This window comes from Chelon labrosus (assembly GCF_963514085.1).
Source record: "Chelon labrosus genome assembly, chromosome: 17".
Classification (NCBI taxonomy): domain Eukaryota; kingdom Metazoa; phylum Chordata; class Actinopteri; order Mugiliformes; family Mugilidae; genus Chelon; species Chelon labrosus.
The window spans coordinates 17955729-17975010 of record NC_140350.1 but is presented as its reverse complement, the minus strand read 5'-3'; the positions used below and the strand labels follow the sequence as shown (position 1 = coordinate 17975010).

The 19282-nt window shown below is 41.6% G+C and overlaps 1 protein-coding gene across 4 annotated transcripts in view; it reads left to right on the top strand.

The window, feature by feature from the left end:
* The window catches only part of gabrg2 (gamma-aminobutyric acid type A receptor subunit gamma2), a 30639-nt gene extending 12376 nt beyond the window's left edge, over positions 1-18263 (top strand). Inside the window, exons 5-8 of one of the 4 annotated variants that reach the window (XM_084565535.1) lie at positions 10859-11050; positions 13296-13501; positions 14966-14989; positions 17791-18263. In XM_084565535.1, coding sequence (XP_084421661.1) covers positions 10859-11050; positions 13296-13501; positions 14966-14989; positions 17791-18069 — 701 coding nt within the window. In that variant the 3' untranslated portion in view covers positions 18070-18263. Of the gene's footprint in view, positions 1-10858; positions 11051-13295; positions 13502-14965; positions 14990-17787 lie in introns of all 4 variants that reach the window. The other 3 variants (XM_084565534.1, XM_084565537.1, XM_084565536.1) reach the window with 3 other exon arrangements.
* The last annotated feature ends 1019 nt before the right edge of the window (positions 18264-19282 follow it).

Here is a 19282-nt window from a genome sequence, read left to right as displayed (position 1 = left end):
AATATGAACTGAAGCGAGCGAGTAATTGTATTGTGAAAGGCAGCCCATTGCTCCATTCCTGCAACTTACTTTAGTCACAATCTCTTACAACTTAATGTGTGACTTTAACAGTCCTGGCACTTACTTAATTCCCTTTAATAAAGATGGAACCTTTCCACAGTTGCAGCACAAGTTCCAGAGCGATAAACTAGGACACCGGAATACGTACCCACTACAAAATTAAACTCATCTCATTTGCGAGAGAAGCAAAGCGAGTGGATGTAAATAAATGACGTGGTTCGTGTCGGTTTTTCGGTTGAGATCCTGCTCGACAAAGATGGAGGTCAAGAGGCGGGGAGAGATGCACGAGGGATAAAAGAGGATATGAAAAATGCGAGAGAGGAAAATAAAGAAAAGGATGCTCAGCCGATAAAGAAAAAAAAGCAGAAGCTGTCAGAGAAGGCGTGTTTGGAGGGTTTTGTGTGTCCTTCTTCTTGACTTCTGCTGGCACAGATATTATTCAGAAACATAATACTCATAAAAACAAGATAAAGAACAGGAAGTTTGGTGCAGAGTTAATTTGATTTCAACAAGGAAGACTTTGATAACTGCTTCTAATAAATAACAGAGAGTTCAGATAATATTATTTTGTCTTCTGCTATTATTTTCCTCTGTGGTACTTTACTTTGTGAATTAAATACCCTTTTTGTCTGCTATATGCCTATACACAACCAGTCTGATCAAATATATATATTTTAGAATTGATCTATAAGTGGGTTTTAGGATTTCTGACAAAACACAATAACTTGCTTTGTTTAGTCTCTTCAGTAGGGACAGTAATGCAAATATGTCTCACTGTGATCGGATTGCAGCTCCGGCACCCCGCATCCAAATAAACACCCATATGATTTGGGGGGCGCAGTAGTGTGTTGTGCAAACAGCTGCTGCTGCTGCTGTTTCAGAACCATGAACAATGTTGTTTTTATCATTGTGAATCGACAGAGAATGTGTGGTTCACGATGAGCCGTGAAGACTCAGTAGCCCACTGAAAATCGCATGTTATTTCTGATTTATTTATTTATCGATGTGACCTGGGAGCATTCACACCCGTACTTATAGCTGCCCACTTGCAATCGAATCACCAAGGATGCATGTTAACACTTGTTCTGAACAGGGCCCTAGACATTACACAGTGCTTCTGTAAAAGGATATATTGTAAAGCAGAACAAGAGGGCTTCCTCATTTAGATATGTCGCAGCAGCTTGTTACTATGAGATCTATGGAGTTTGTACCTAGACCTCCGGCATGCACTCTTACTAAATGGACTTTTCTTGAGATCCTGTTAAGATGGACGGAGCTAGTTAAGCTTGCTACATACGCCACGAGAAATTCGTTCTTGTTCTCAAGGTGAGCTAGAGCAAGAACTAAGTTCATTCTGGCCAGGTCATTTATACTTCACGAGAAGCTCAAGCGCCGAACTCTGGGGAAGTCCTCATAGGGCCCTCCCACTGCAAGCGTATGTCACATGCACTAAGCATTGTGGGAGACATGGTAGACGGACGACGACGAGAGGCACTTTTCTTATTATTTTCGGACATCGGACATCGTGTCCACATACGGTATGCCCATCTCTACTCAGGAGAGATTAGCGGTTACACTGCAAATATTAGCATCTGGGAGCTCACAGAGTGCCCGCCAGCATTTCTGCATTAACCACGCCCACTTCCGATTTCTGACCAATCACAGAATAGTTTCCCGGACAGCACATGAGAAAAAAGTTCTCCCTGTTGATGTGTCGAGAACAAGCCGCGAGAACTCCCCAAGGAGGACGACAAATTTCTCGCTCCTCACGGAGAGCGTAACAGCCTCAAAGGGGCTAAAAAAAAAACACTTCAGAGTTACAGTTGTTCCTCAGCCAGGTCTTTATTGCTCAATAAACGTGTTAAAAAGAAAAAGAAAAGGGGGCCATGTTGTAGCCTCGGGGTTCTGTGTCTGGAGGATACATTTCAAAATAGTCATAAAAACAGAATGAACGGTCCCATGTTATTCTTAATTAGAACTGCAATTGTACTGCATCATCACCCGAATTCTAGGCACTTGCCGCAGATAAACACTTTATTTTTTAATATCAGAACTCCTCAGTATCGTTATTTATACGTGGCACAAGATATTACTTCACTAAGCCTTGAATGGAGCACTGCATGTGTTATCTGTGCTAATACATGTCACAGATTCTGTAATGTATCAGTGGCATATTACCGGTAAGTTAAGCACAGGCTGCAGTCAAATTACAATTCCAGCTATCTAAGCTTAGACTGTGTTTACTAAGAGGATTAACCTGCCTTCACACAAATGTGCTACCTTCAATGAAACTGTCTATAAATCTGTAGGAGGGGATGCATTTTTAATATGCGTGCCAGATAACTGCAATCATTTACGCGACTAAGCACAGGGAAAGCATATTGCTTAAAAGGTGCACAGCACTGAATACAGCAGTTTATTTAACTCTGAATGTTGTTGTTTTTTTTTCGGGGAAAGGTCTTTTTGATATGAAGGTGTTTTGATATGAAGGCTTCTGTACAGACACGCAGAAACTCAGTGCTGTGGTTTTGCGTGTTGAATATAATTTTAAAGCTTAAAACCAACTATCCAAAGGTCTAAAGCCATTGGAAATGAAATGAGAGCCGGTTGTCTTGTCTCATACAATGTTTATCTGAGCTTATCCATCCGGTGTAGATTTAAATAACTTTACCGCTATTGTAAAGAGCAGTACATTGTGTCATTATGGCTGAAAAATAATCCTGAAGATATCCTGTATTAGTGTGTTTTCTTATGAATCATGACATTCAGACAAAATGTAGTAAATGTTGACTGATTCAAAATTTCCAGATCCTCAAATTTTATTAAGTGACATTTAAGAGCAAAGTTTGAGTTCTGTTATGTTCACGTGGCATCTGGTAGTTGCTTGCAGATTGTCCGAAGATAAATCGGTGACGGTAAACTGTTACTGCCCAGGTGTTTCCACACATGAACGTTCCTCAGTTATAAAAATATTTATGGTCAGCGCTGTGGCGTCCGTGTTGTTCGATTTTCTGTCTGAGCGTCTAAAGGCTGAAAAGGCTTCACAGAGGTTATTACTGTGGCAGATAACGACTCAGGGCTTCTTCTGTGTATTGCAAACAAATTGATGTTTCTGCTGTAGCTTTTTTTATTTTTTATTCTTTTTGCTTTCTCTTCCAGAACCAGGTGTAAAGAGAAAGAAAATCCACAGCATAGAAGGATGCAGTTGAATTACTCTTGTGTTATTTCACAGATAAAGATAGTCGTACGGTGCAATTTATTACTGAGGGCGATTGCGAGCCTGGTGAATTAACTCTGGAAATCCTGGGAATCTTGTGTGCTTTGTATCACCGTATCTCCTCACTTTAACTTTTCCTAAATTAGCTGTCTTTATTTTGGACTCATCTTTGCTTTTATAAAGAAAAACAAACAAGTCTAGCCGTTGGTGTCGTGACTGTTGAGCGATAGTCAGAGCAGAAAATAAGACCAGGGAAAGAAATAGAAAAAGAGGTGATATATTAAACATGAGGAGAAAGGAGCGTGAGAGTTGAATTTTGGAAACTCAGGCTTATGTAATGAGTGCGAATCACGTCTCTCCTCGGTGTGTGAATAAGAAATAATGAAGCCATTTTTAGACGAGGTAAGAACACAGCTAAAATGAAGACTGAGGGAGAATTGGCTCCTGAATGTTATGGCCTTGTTTTTAATTACATTATGTGGTGGAAATAAACTTACTAATGGAGTTCTGATTGCTTTCAAAATTCTGTAGAGAAATAAAAGAATTTAGATGAGGAAGATAATTAAACTAGATGTTTGTCTGGGGCCTGAGATGTAACAGTTTTTATACGGACTGATTGATATTAGATGGTAGCCCAGGCTGGATTACCAAGTGGGAAGAACAGGCAACTGTCCCACAGCCGGTGAGTAATTATTTTGTGGTGGTTTAATTAATTCTAAATGTTTTTAGTAATGGTGGCACAGTGGAGTGGTGGTTAGCACTGATGCCTCACAGTAAGAAGGTTCCGGGTTTGAATCCAGGCCGACTGGGCCTTTCTGTGTGGAGTTTGCATGTTCTCCCTGTGTCTGCGTGGGTTCTCTCTGGGTACTCCGGCTTCCTCCCACTGTCCAAAGACATGCTCGTTAGATTAATTGGTGATTCTAAATTGGCCGTAGGTGTGCATGTGAGTGTAGCCCTGTGATAGATTGGTGACCTGTCCAGGGTGTACTCGATGACAGCTGGGTTAGGCTCCAGCCCCCCCACAAGCCTTCACAGGACAAGTGATTACAGAAGATGAACGAATGAATGGATGAATGTTTTTGGTAATGCTGATTGCATGGCTAAAAGTCGACAATGTTCTAGCCATTGTGCTCAAATTAATTTGTTCTCAGCTTGAGGCCAAATTTGAGTTTTTACCATTTTTGGACGAGAAGGTGGAGGCGGAGAGGAGCACTGGAGGAGAGGAGGGGACAATACTGTGTCAGTGTGACCATAACTTACAAACTAAACATCATGGTGTATTAAAGAAGATATGAAACTAGCGATTGAGACGATAAACTCATTAGGAAACGTTTTCTAATGAGTGCCGACTCGAAAAAAGGAATGCAGCTTGAAGGCAAATTCTGATTTCAGCTAGGGCACTGCTATAATCAATAATGCCAGATGAAGTGATTTAACCTTTCCTTGCCTCAAAGGTGGTGATGCAGGAACAGCCTCGTAAAATGCTTTTGAGTGGAGCAGTATTAATATTTAAGGCCCCTATATACGGCATTCTGAAATATATGACTATAGTGCACACTGCTACACCCAGACGCGTCACATACATACTCCATTTTATATAAAATTGGAAAAAAATAATAATTGGACAGCTAGTAAAATCCCAAGAATTTATACGATTAAATCTTTATGTAGTGCAAATCTGTGTAATGCAATGGGTCCACACATTCAGCTTATCATTTTGGGATTGTTTATCTGAAACACAAAACATGATCCAGCACAATGGGGGTCAGTTTTTCATAGCTTTTTAACTAACATGGTCTTATGCCCGTCAGCCCAGACCCTACACAGACCCTACTGCCATAGCCTGATGTGCACAGAAATGTAACTACACGTCACGGCGACGCAGACCGCAAGAGATGTGATTGGTCCGCTTGGTAGTAGCGTGTTTCCGGCTGCTTCTCCATCTCTGCAATTTCCGAATCAGTTGTTTTGGATCAATAAAGATGGAACACATTGAGGGAAGGTTAACTGAGGAGGTTCAGAGATATAAACATTTGTACGACTCGTCTTCGGTTTCAGTTGCCATTGTCGAAAGTGAAGCAGGAAGTAGAAACAAAAATTGACCCAACTGTCAAAAAAGACACAGCGTTGACTCGCACTTGGGTAGCATTTTTACAGTGCAAGCCAGACTGACGAGCACGCAGCTATAAATGTTTCACACCGGCGTCAGTTACGTGCGTAGGTTACGACGTCTATGTCCCACAGAGGCACAAACTGTGCTGTAGGGTCAGGGTTATGTCAGCACCCATTGTGCAGGCTTGTTCTCGACAACTCTTCACTTGTGTTCTTGTGTTACTATGTGGAGAAATAGTTTTTTGCAAAAACGACCTGTGTGGACTATGTGTGGACTAAGCATAAGTCATACACAGGGTAGCTACTAGCATGTGACAACATCTAAAAACAAAAAAATCCTTCTGACTTTGACACTTCCTACTAAACTCCTCAAATAAAGCAAAAGAAAAGCTGTTTTGGCAGCTTCTTACTACATGTCATAAATCCCATATACAGCCTTGCTCTCAATAATTTGAGAGCTATTAGTGCGTCTGAGAGAGGGATAATCATCTGTCCCTGTCACAGTGAACACAATGTTAACAACAAGGCAATCAAACTCTGTCGACTCCTGTCTGCTGTTTAATCATGCCGCTGTGTTGCCGCAGTTACTCACCGTGACAATGCTGTGCCTATTTTTCGCTGTGACATCATTTTCCCACCCACTGTCGGAATAGCTGCAGTAGCCCGTGGACGCAAAATGCAAAGCCATGGTAACTAGTTAATCACACACACACACACATAGCCCGTAGTCATGTCACGGAAAGTGGTGACTTAACATTCTCTGTAAGTATTGTTGACCCTGGCAACCAGCCATGCCTTAACCCTGATCATTAGCAAAGCTGCCTTCTTTCTCACACAAACACACACACACATGCACAATAGCGTCCGCTGTCACCTCTGATAAAGCATGACCCCTGACAGCAGAGGAGCTAAGTAAGACAGCCTGTCAGCAGCTCTGCAATGTGTCTGGCTTGTCTCTCGTCATTGGATGGCCAGCATGTGCCTCAGGTCTACCGGGCCCATCCATATCCATACTAATTTACAGCCTGGCTGCCAGCAGAATGATACACTTATGTGACAGTTTTTTTCTTCTGGTCAGCAATCCTGAATTACCATATTTCATGCTTTATGAAATTCCCCGCGGCTATTCTGCAATAACATGCAGCCACACCGAGATCAAGATCTTGCCGATTCAACCCTCCTATTGAATATAGACCTCTGTAGGAATTACGTTATTCTAATAGTAATAATAAAACATCCATCTTTGTATTTCCACCATATCAGAAGGCTCATAGTAGAAGAACGCGTCCACTGTGGGTGTGCGAGTCTAATTCTGTTGACTGCGCCGTCTCCGCGGCTTTTAACAATAAAGCAACGCTCTTTTCTGGTGAATGAGCGCGAGGCCCAGTTTCTATTGCTTTCTTTAGATTACATCAGCACAATGTAAATAGCTTTTGCCAAGAAAATGTGTGATCCTAATAAAAATACTTCGAACCGTGTCTTAATATGAACAATAGTTGATTTTTTTTAAAAAATTTTCGCACAGCTGTCATCAGCATTTTTTCATTCGTGAATTAGAGACAGCAAAAGAACTGGTGTGAATTAATAGCAGTGCAATTACGGCAATAAGATGGCTGGCATTGGAAAAAATCTGAACTTTTAGACATTTTAATAGCAGACGAAACAGAAGATATTTTTGCGTGTTCTCGTTACTGGGGAAATTATCACATGATGTTGACTGGATGAATATTAAGAAGCTGGGATTGTGTCTGCCTCCGGGGTCACCAGAGATGTGGGTGCTGATGGAAACATGTGAAAGTGTAATGAAGGCTTCTTTATATTCATCGCTGATCCGCAGAGCGTAAATTCAACCTTGGTGTTAACACCTTTGAAAAAGAAAAGTTTTCTACAGAAGCTGTGAAGATGGAGTGTGAACACACCCCACCAGTCCTAGCTGAGGTTAGTTTGAGGGTTTCCAATTGAGAGGCACGTGAAGGCTGATTCACATCCCAGCTGAGTCTTACAAGACTTTTCATCCCACATACACAGGTGTGCATGTGTAAACATGTGAATAACCACTTTCCTTGCCTGTACAATGATCAGCCACAACATTAAAACCACTGACAGGAGAAGTGAATATCAATATCATTGATCTTGTGGCAATTAAATGTTCTGCTGAGAAACTTTTGGACCTGGTATTTGTGTGGATGTTACTTAAACATGTACCACCCACCTAGACCAGACCAGGCACCCCCACCCCATAGCAATGACACTCCTTAATGGCAGCAGCCATCCCCAGCAGGATGCAAAAACAGTTTACGAACAACTCAAAAAAACACGAAGAATAGCACAAGGTGTTGACCTGAAATCTAAATTCACTAGATCCCAAACTGATCAAGTATCAGTGGGATGATCCACAGAGGCCCCTCTCCTCAACCCATAGGACCCAAAGGTCCCCCACTAACAACATTCTGTTTCCAGACACCACAGGACACCCTCAGAAGGCCCATGTCCATTCTCTGATGAGTCACAACTGTTTTGGAGGCACAAGGGAGGCCTCCACAATATTAGGAAGGTGGTCATAATGCTATGCCCGATCAGTCTAAAAAACACAGTGTGTTTTAAAAAAAAAAACAAAAAAAAAAAACTTTCCTTCCATCTGAATTTGACCATCGCCATATTGATTTTTAAAGACTGGACATGTCCATACTTGGATGAGATTATGAGGCTGGAGAGGACACTACACACACATATACATGTGAACAAGGCTAACAGTGGACTGTCATTCACATGATTTTAGCTTGATTTAAAGCATAACTAACAGGGGACTTGAAAAATGACCCCTGTTCAACGTGGAGTCCCCTGTTTATGAGTGTGTAACGACGCCAAAGTCCCCGTTCTGCTGGTTGACAAGTGCACACACAAACACACACACAAACACCCATAAGGTAGCAACTTGCCCATCACAGGGTAGCCCTAAAGTATGCCCTGCTTTATCGACCGTATTCTCAAAATGTGACTACAATTTACAAAATACATATCATTGTGTATTGATGAAGCCTTGAAACTAGCAATTGACACCATAAACGCATGAGGAGAATGTTTCCTGACGTTCTTATTACAACCAGTGGGCTTTCGACCGCTGGCTATTACAAAGAATGCAGTGGCTTCACTTTTCTGACCTGGAGCCTACATCAATCTTTTATATACGTACTAAATTTTGAGCAATGCATAGCGTAGGATCAGGTGCAGCACTGCAACCTTTAATGGCAGATAAAGTCAAGATTGGTGACTCGGGAGACGCATCATAAACTGCTTCTGATTCAACTAATATGAATATTTAAAGCCTCTATCGCATGTATCGTATTCCGAGAGATCTATACAACTGTTATACTCAACCCATAACACATTCACTCCAGTTTTCATGATGGTTGTTACTTCTTTACAAACAAAGCCCATAGTAAAATCGCATTGAGATATTTCGCATTATAAAATCCCGGCCAAGTACCATCTCCATGTAAAACAAATCTGTGTCCACACACTACTAATTGTGTCGGGACTGTTTATCTGAAGCCCTAAACTATTTGCTTCCCAAATGGTTCTGTTGTGAAATCCCTGCCAGACACTTAATCCAGTGAGGGAACTGGAAACCATTTTGCTTTGAGTGGAATTAGGAAGTCATTTACAAACTGATGCATTACTAGTGGGCTGTAATGGCAGGCGTTCTGATACCACTACATCATCCTGCCAGAGTGGAAGGGATCGGTCGATAACACCTCCTCAAAGTGTCTTTTTGGCAAGTACTGTGGCCCCTAATAAAACTGGCGAGCATATGGAGAAAGAGAAGCGTGCGGCAGGAGGTTCTTACACCAACCGACCTCACCCCTGTGGTGGAAAGTCCATTATCGTCTGAGGAGATGTTAAGGAGGCTTTCTCCTGCTGACCAAGCTAGAAAAGGTGTATTAACCGGCCGTTCTTCAGCTGTCAGGGGTCTCAGTTTTGGGCCCCTGCTAATGTAATGTTAATAAAAACCAAATAGTGGGCTGCAGGACCCCTGAGTGCAGCCTTCATGTGTCTCCTGTACTCCTACAGACGTGGCCAGTGCACCGTAATATCCTGTGCACCTGCCTACATCAGCAGAAAACACACGTGGTGATATGAACAGTTAATGCTGTGCTGCCGCTGCTGCCAGGGTTATTGCACTTGGTTTATTTAATGATGCTATCAATGGCGGGGTGAATGAAAGAGGTGCATGCTGGGATAAATCACAAAGACTTGGTCCCTTTCCAGACACTATGATCACTCCCTTACACAGAGTGCACATGTTCACAGAGATAATAGACACTGACAGTTTCCTCTCTTTCTCTCTCTGTCGCTCATTAACGCACAAATACACAGATGCAGGCTGTTTTTCAGTAAACTGCGGTGTGTGTTGCACGGCCTTTCTCATGGGGGAAATTATTAGCCAGCTGTTCATTCCCCAGCTGCAGAGGCTACCTTCTCGTGCCATGGGTGCTTAAACACACACACACAAAGATACATATCTGGGATAGTGTATGTTTGAGCCCTGCAGGTTACAAGCCATAGTGAGAGGCCAAGGGAGGTTTGTGACACCGCTAATTGTCTGATGTAAATCAATTAGCAGACAAATGACTGAGCTGGAGGTCGGCAGTGAACTGTCATTGAACTTACAGAAACAGACAGGTACAGGTAGACAGCTAAAGAGGACAGTAACTATTGGCAGGCGTTGCTGAGTTGTCAAGCTGTCCGAGATACTATTGGAAAGTGTGTGTGTGTGTGTGTGTGTGTGTGTGTGTGTGTGCGAGATGTGTTTCCTTTAGGCACACGTCTCTCCGTTTAATCCTGGTTCAATTCACCATCACTGTAAGTGTGTTAGGAGCACATTAAGTGTGTGTGTGTGTGTGTGTGCGTGCTGCAAGGGGGTGCATTTGTAAGTGCTGCTGAGCTTGGCATGCATGCTTAGCATGCATTTTAAACAGGCAGGCCGGATGATCATATTGTCAGGGTCGAGTCTATCTGGACTCAGCTAACCTCAACCTCTTAACACCCAACATCTGCTTGGGTCAGCCAGCCAGCCCAGAGATGGCTCATCATCAGCTGGATGCTGGGGTTTGTGTTCCAGTTAACTACTTTGCCAGAGAGAAGGGTTTGTGTGCATCCAAGCGAGACCAACTCCGGCTCTGTGAATCACTCCGTTTCATTTTAGATTGTAGGTTTTTTTTTTGGCAAACATGCAAGGAAGACTTTGGTTACACAATATTATGTACTTAACAATAATGTATACTTGGTGTGTTTGTACACAGCCTCCTTTGGCCGTAGCAGATAATGTTCAGTGATAAACCGGGGTCACTATAGTACTTAGTATGGAATGGCTCTGCCATTTCTGCTCTTTTTGCACATAATACATGTGTCTCCTCATACAGGCTTAATACCCATTGATCTATTATATATTATATATTTCACAATGACTTGACCGTTCCCTTCTCGTCTCCTGTCCTCCTCTCATAGGTGACTACGTGGTTCTGACCGTCTTTTTTGACCTGAGCAGGAGAATGGGCTACTTTACCATCCAGACCTACATCCCATGCACACTTATTGTCGTCCTTTCCTGGGTTTCGTTCTGGATCAACAAGGACGCCGTGCCTGCCAGGACATCGTTAGGTAAAACAAATACTAGGTTATTCACACCATTTGTAATTTGTAGTCCTTGCTTAAATCCGTTATTAAAATGTGTTATTTAATTCATTGTGTTTACTTTGTCTTCTAGGGTATACATGTCTCTATAACTATTCATCAAGTTTTTACTTTAGCTCATCTGTGTAGTTAGTTTGCCTTACCTACACACCAGATATGCTGCAGGTGTGAGGTTCATTAAGGCCATCCTGGTCTTAATTACTCCCTGCTGTGAACCCCATGAAGAACCCTGTGGTCGTCAACACACTCACATTGTGAAGCAGTCTGCTAAGCTTCCTCTTTCATGCTCTTCACTCTTTTCTTTTTACCCTCTCCTTCAACATCCTCGTCTCCTCCCACTTTCCTCCCTCTGAGACAGGGCAGCTGCTTAGGAATCTAGTGCATCTTGATTAGAAGAGCCTATCCTGGAACATATGTTTGCATGCAAGCCTTAATGAGGCATTAATTATGCAATACAGCAGGGAAAATGCAGAGATGCAGCTTCAGCACAATAATAATGCAGGTGGCGTCTTCACAGAATGCAAAAAAAAAAAAAAAAAGCAGACAAGGAATGAGAAAAGAGGGCAGAATTTCAAGGAAATGTGTCAGCATTTGAACTTGTCCTTGGTGTCCAGTGGACATTCTCAGAAGTTCACCCGCAGTGCAGTTACATACATATTCCTTGGTCAGCTTCAGTTTGGCCCCTTAAGGCTCTAAAGCCTGACCTCAAGGCCTGTGTGATGCGAATATTAGTGAGTATTAGCAAGTGTAAGTGAATTTAAAGTGATCACTGCACCCAGAAACCCTCATTCTACCTTGCTATCGTCATTACTTTGTCTGTGATTAATCTCTCTAAAAATAGGTTGTTTTCTTTCCTCTTGCTTCTGCAGCTCCAGACGTGAAATTTTTTTTCTTCTGTTGAACTAATAACACTATTAATTCCCTGCTAAAATTGTATTTAGATTCAAATGTCTTAATTTTCCTCTTTGGAACATGATGCAGGAGGTACTCGCAGCCTGGTGGTTAGGAAGCGGATTAATGCTGATGACATAATTCTTAATCCTTCAATGCCACCCAAAAATATCAATTCACCCACAGCACAACAATGTTAATCTTGACGCAGACTGATGTCACTCAGTCCACGTTAAATTTAGACATTAATCATTTTTCCGCGCACAAAGGAAGTCACCTTAAATGGATGGTGTGCATAAAAGAAGGAGGAGGTGCTGCTAGTTGTTTTATTTTTTGTTGTAATGTGTTGCCGTCAGTAATCCGCACACATTTCCTCGTCATCACTCCATCTACACCATCATTATAGACAGAGTGAGTAAAACAGTTACCAGATGGCGGCTATGAGAATAGAAATAATGCAGTATGTCAGCGTAAGGGTCGATGTAAGGTGAACTCTGAACCAGTAAGTATGTGGATCAAGTGGACAGTTAAACAGCTGCTAACTATTGGCCTGTGGCCCGGGATGAGCTTGCAATTAAACAGCCAACACCATTTTTTTTTTAATGTATCAGACGCAGAAAATAAACTTTTTTTTTTACTAAACCAGCTACTTAAAATGATTCTGCAGTATTTTAGTTGTGTTGTTGTACACACCCTCTCTTGTAAACACTCTGCGTTGTCCTCGTGTCATATAAATATTCCGTTTTGTCTGGATGCCTGCGCATTTTTTCCTGTGATTATGATATAAATCCATAAATTCATTGATTAACGCAGCTAAATCGCGGCAGTTTTGTTGCACACCGTTAACTCTCCAGTGACGTTTGATGGAACTAGCCTCCCATGCAGTGTATCTGTTCCTGCTCTGAATGATTTGCCTCCTGCACTGAAACATTTAGGAGCACATAAAGCACATAGGTGACCCGCTTGACTTGGACGTTAGCTCATTTCAGCCTTCTTACAGCTGTCGAGATATTTTGGCGATGGAGATGTCTTAACAGTAGCACATGCGGCCTTTTCTTCTTAATTTCTCTAATGAAATATGCGAATAAAAACGCGGAAATGTAAATGTAAATTAGCTTTATTGGCCGAGTGTATGACGCATTCCACGTACAAGGAATTTGTTCTCAAGTGGGACGCCATACGATGGTCCATGACTCTGAGAAATGCCTGTCTTAATGCTACAACGTAACAGCTGAGACACTATGTTCTGCCCTAATAATTAAATAACATTTAAAATAGTTGCAGAGCTAATTTTCCCTGTTTTCTCTTGTTTTGTTACCAGGCATCACCACTGTGCTGACCATGACCACACTGAGTACCATTGCCAGGAAGTCTCTTCCAAAAGTTTCCTATGTAACCGCCATGGACCTGTTTGTCTCTGTCTGCTTCATCTTTGTCTTCGCCGCGCTTATAGAGTATGGCACGCTGCACTACTTTGTCAGCAACAGGAAGCCGAGTGCCAAAAAGGACAAGAAGAAGAAGAACCCGGTGAGAGCCTTTCCAAAGCTAAATAAGGATTTTCGATTTTTGTTTCAGGCTTCGCTCCAGTTTCTTATTTCTCATTTTAAAAAAAAGAAAGAAAGAAAAGTGTTGTGCTAGTATAAATGACCTAGAATCCCTCATTTAGGTGAGAGTTCACGTCGTCCCTACATATTCTCTTTCCCTCCCCCACTGCATTACAGCACAGGGATAAGCTATGGAAGTGAAGCTACACACTGCTTAGCATCACTAAGGGAGCATCTTCCCAGGGGGCCCCCACCTCAAATAACTCAATGACTGAGGCATGGAGCTTGAACCTTTTCATAATCCACCACACATCTGTTACTGTTGTAATTTAGACCCAGGTCACATGACAGTAGCATTGGCTTCACATGAGCCTTAAATCCCTCAAGAGATCATGGCAGATCGGTTTAAGGACCGCAAGCTCTCACCATATATCCGAGCACTTACGGAGCATATTTACCTTTCACAGTGAGGATAGGGCTTCTCGCTATTTAGCTAGAGTTGGCTTGTATTTGTAGAATTGAAGATTTTTTATTTTTTTTACAGAAATCCGGTTTAAATCTACCCCTTGAAGCTTAATTACTGGAAACAGTTGATGTGAAGTTGAGGCACTTTAACAGGGTTGTAGGTAATCCCCTTTTGAAGTCGTAGTATTTACTGTATTTCGAGGTATGAAAGATATTAAACCACGCTTGAAGAGTGAAGAGGAGTATCGAACTGGAACTTCGGGGGAAAGTGGGGCGATCCAGTTTTAGACGCTGTTACTGAGGTTCTGCACATGGTCTCGTGGACGAATGAATGAATAATGAAGCGGAAGGTGTAATGCCAGTTTGCCATCTCAGAGGGGCTTTTCTAGGTTTTCTGCATGACTTGCCAAGATGTGGGGAGGAGTGCGCAAGGAAAGGTCTTTTGCGATGTTCATGCATAGTTAAAAATATGGAAATAATCGTAGGACATATAAATAACCGTGAATATATATATAGTTTAATGCGTGTAAGCTCTTTTGGTGCCATGTGATGTATGGGATTTTGTTTTATTCCTTAAAGAACGATGACTGATAAGAATGCACTTGAAAACACTTTAAAATCTAATGATGTCCAAGGAGAATGTGATCATGTACACTTAATCTTTCTGCAGTGCTATTTCTCCTAAGGTGATGTTGGCATATGAAGCATGTGAGATACATATATCCCACCATGCATCTCCCCGTGTCTGTTTGTAACATGTATGTCTCTCTGCAGTATATTTCCTCTATTTCCATTTTGAGTTTAAGAAAAAAGTACTTGTAATTCTCACACATTATCTTTGTGTTTCCGTTGATATTTTTCTGGTTATTGAGTTTTTTTTTTTGTTGTTCTCTGTTTACGTGTATTCTGTGTGTTTGTTTTGTTGTCTTTTTTTCACTCTCTTTCAATTCCTCATATTCTTTTTCTCCTGTCCGGACAAAAGCTCCTCCGGCTCTTTTCCTCAAAGGTATATTGCCTGTGTCTGACTGCATGTGTCTGCTGCATTTTGGCTCTTCGAGCCCCCAGCACCTCACTGCTTTTCTGTCTGTTGTACAGCAGATACGCCTCTCTCTATTCCCTCTTTATCTACCTGCATTCTTACTGTACTCCTCCTCAGTTACTAAATAGGTATCAGAGATAGCATTAAAAAAAAGGGGGGTGCTCTGCAGTGCACAGTGCGGAGGCAGCCAGCCAGACATACTTATGCAGTGTGGTTTTTTTTTTTTTTTTTAAATTCAAATAAGCATCCCACACATCCCGTGTCCAGGAGAATGTAATAGTCCAGGCCCAGTGTGGACTCATTCTGGCTCCCTCTGTCCTGTTTCACTCTTTGTTGTCGTTACCACAGTGAACTAGCAGCCGCTACAACAGCTTCCTCTTCTTTCCCTTTCTCCTGCCAGTAAATCTATACCTGTGTGTTTGTTGGGCTTCTCAACCTGACGCTTCCTACAGAGTCAGCAGAGCCTTAACAGACTGAAACAGACAACCCGTGCGCTGTGTTAGGCTAATTAGAGCTGGAGGTCCGTCCAGGAGATTAGCACATGGGAATCTATAGACACACAAAAGGAATCAGAGTGGGTGACAGCTATTAGCTTAATCTAAATTTAACCTGATACACAATCTGATTTTCCACATAAAGGTCTAAATCAATATTCCACATTAAGTTTTACATCAATACTCTAGTCAGTAAATTAGATTTTAAGCCCAGATATAAGATGTGAAAAATCTACCTGCAAGTATAGAAACACCAGTATCTGATGTCCAGCTAAAGCCAGGAACGATCCTGAGTGTTTCCACATTTTGTCTCCTCCAAGCGGTTGTCTATTTTCAGCCAGTTAAAGCTGCCAATGCCACCGTGTTGGTTTTTTTTGTTTTTCTTTTTCCTTTTCTTTGCTAACACCAACTCAGCATAGCCCAGCTTGACCAGGCCATGCGGTGGGATGCTGTCAATGCTCCCTCTGCTTGAGCTTCCACCGCGCTTCCTTCAGTGCAACCAATCCCCCTTTGAGAACTGAGCCATAACCTGCTCCGCTAACCCCCTCATTACCTTAACATACGGTCTCTTCAGGACAGCAGTGCTGAAACTAACACGTATGTTGTTTCCTTGTGGTTATGTATCGTTTTCAAAGGGACAGCGGGTCTGTGCACTAGTGCTGGGCAAATTGAGAAGCTGTAGGGAATGAACATCATTTTGAACAGTAGTTTGAGCTTGTTCGAAGATGCATGCTTACGGCAATTAATGTTTCAAACTAAACTGCAATGACCTATTTTTTATTTATTTTTTTCACAGCAAGCATGCCTTTTGTTTCATGAGGCAAAAAAAAAATCACTTTTTTTGTGATTTGTTGCAAAAAAACAACAAAAGTATCTTCGATTCTCACTCTACAGAGTAGAAATGTGTTTTAAATTGTATTAGAAGTTCTAGTACAGTCATTTGGAACATTTAGACGAAACAGAAATTGGCCTAAATGACAACCACAGGCGCATTCTTGAGCTAAAGCAGTAATTCTTAGAAGTTAAACTTGGGAACACAGCTCACGGTGTCTTTTTTAAATGATGAGCTTGACACTCTAGTCAGCAAGGTCAAGGAATGTTCCATTTCTGCCAAAGGAGGGAGGGGAGGATTTAATCTGCCAAACAGCCACAGTTCCAATTTGTGCAAAGGTGGCATGGCATTTCAAGATAAAAGCTGATGAAAACGGTCCATTTGAATACTAATTGTCTCCCTATAGAACGACAGTGCCACAGAGTCACTGATGTCACTGTCCTATTTTGGGACTCTACACAAATGAAAAGCATGTGCCCTCCAGTGGCGAGCTTAAGATTGAATGAAGAGGTTTATTTTAACCCATGTAGTGACAGACGCAGTGGGCTGGAGGAATACTGAGCTGTGCATCAGCCAGCACATGCTCCTCCCTAAGCTTTATGATGCATCATAAGCCAGTTACAACTGATTTCAGTAAAAATCACTTATAGCACACATTCTGATCCAAATAGATTTATTTATTTTTTTCCCAGCAGACATTTTGCCTCATCATAGCACAAAAAGAAAGCTGAACTGCTGGCTCTGTTCCACTTAATGGCCTAGGGATCCTCTCCAGTGCACACAAAAAGGCATAAAATACCAAGGTCCTAGCTAAGTTCATTGGAATACAGCCATCAATTCTGTTATTAATTACAGTTCTGCTTTTAGATGGCAAAGTGTCTGCTGTGAAAAAGGTCAGCCGTGACATTTCGTTGAATCACTGGGCATTTAAACTATAATTTTAACTTTAAAAACTAGCCGTTAGAACAAATGCCGCATCTGTTTATTTATGGTTTTCACACCATTTCTGAATGCTGCAGCAACAGCAGTAGCATAATCACAATAAAAATAAATAAAAAATAGAGGGGCATTGCCCAGCACTAGCTAAATAAAGCAATATGAACAACTGTACTAAAAATATTACCTCCGACGCCGGCTATGGCCCAGCCCGAAGGTGTAATTTGAATCATGGCGTCCACAGGGATCGACCCTTTGTCACTAAAAGCTTCACTAATTACAGCCACAGGTGGTATTTATGGGTCTATTTGTATTTCTTGACATTAAAAAGGGTCCATTGGCAAGTAGAGGGTGCAAATTACATTTTGCTGACTAATGACCAAAAACGAAGCAGGAGACAGAAAGTGCTAGCTCAAATTAGGTCCCCTGTTATGTCAGTGAAGCCTTGATTACGGCACTCCGAGGTCCTGGTGACTAACAGTGTCATTTTGTCCTGTTAAAAGCAGACACCCACGGTGGATATCCGTCCACGCTCGGCCACAGCCATCCAGATGAACAACGCCACTCACATGCAGGAGCGAGACGAGGAGTACGGTTACGAGTGTCTGGACGGAAAGGACTGCACCAGCTTCTTCTGCTGTTTCGAGGACTGCCGCTCCGGAGCCTGGAGGCACGGCAGGTTGCACATCCGCATCGCCAAGATAGACTCTTATGCACGCATCTTCTTCCCCACTGCGTTTGGTCTCTTCAACCTGGTCTACTGGGTCTCCTATCTCTATCTCTAGGCACGAGGGTGTATCTAGCCTTATCATACACTTCATTACATTCTACATACGCTCTGCGCCAGCAAGTGACATTTTGTAGGAGGGGACCCACTGAAATACCCAGAGATTTTATTTCTGTTTCACTTGTTTTAAGCCCTTAAAACGCGAGTTGTTTTATCAGGAAGACTTCGACAGACACTGCAAATGTTGTAGCATTACATTTAACTGGTGTGACGAGGTTTATAGATTTGTTGTAAAAATTACTGATTGTGTGAGAGATCAGCAAAACTATTTGATTATTATTGTTTCATTTTGGAATTTACAAATGGAAATTATAAGTCTGCTTCATTTTTTTATTTTTTTTTTTGAAAAAATGCCACATCCATCACGAAATTCTAGTTGATGTCAAGCCAAAGTGTTTCAGAGAAAGATGAAACCAAGGTATTATTTGATTGGTGAGTAAAATCAAGTAAAAAAAATAGACAAAAAATAAGAGGTTACATATGAATTAATAAAAATATAGAACATTGCAGAGAAAATTAACAAACGAAAAAGAAACGAGTGGCCTGTCATGTCCTCACGGTGACTAGTACATCTTATTAAAAATCTATATTGCGTTAAATGTCCTTTAATTCATTTTGTTTTCACCTTTTCTTTTTCTCGCTGAAACACAAAATCTGAAGCACTTTAACGGAGCTATGTTACTACAGAGCTAAGTCACTTAGCTAATTTCGTTTCAGTTTATTTCGCTAACGCGTTAGCACAATTAGACATTATTCATGTGTGGTCAGAGCAATGCTGATGATGCTGTTTATGGAAAATGCTCAACTGTACAGACACTGTATATATTTTACTATTACATAGTGGTTTACATTTATTGCATGCGCCTTTCAGGCCAAAAATCAACATATTTTATGGTCTTCTACTGTTGGCTATGGATAAAAAAAAAAACAAAGAAAAAAAGATAAAAACACTGTTGATTATCATCCAGGATTTAATTATACTCTTTTTCTAGGAAAACTAAAAAATGAAATGATAAAAATGGGCCCAGTTTATCCTTTTTAAGTCGAGTAATCATCTTCGCATAAAAGTAGACAACTGTTTTAAGCAGTTTCCATGCAACCATTAGCTTCCAGCGTAGATATCAGGGACCCTTCACCCCCTCCTGCATTTGCTGTGAAAATCGCACATTTACATAATGACACACGGCTACTGTATTTTGGTTATGTATGGG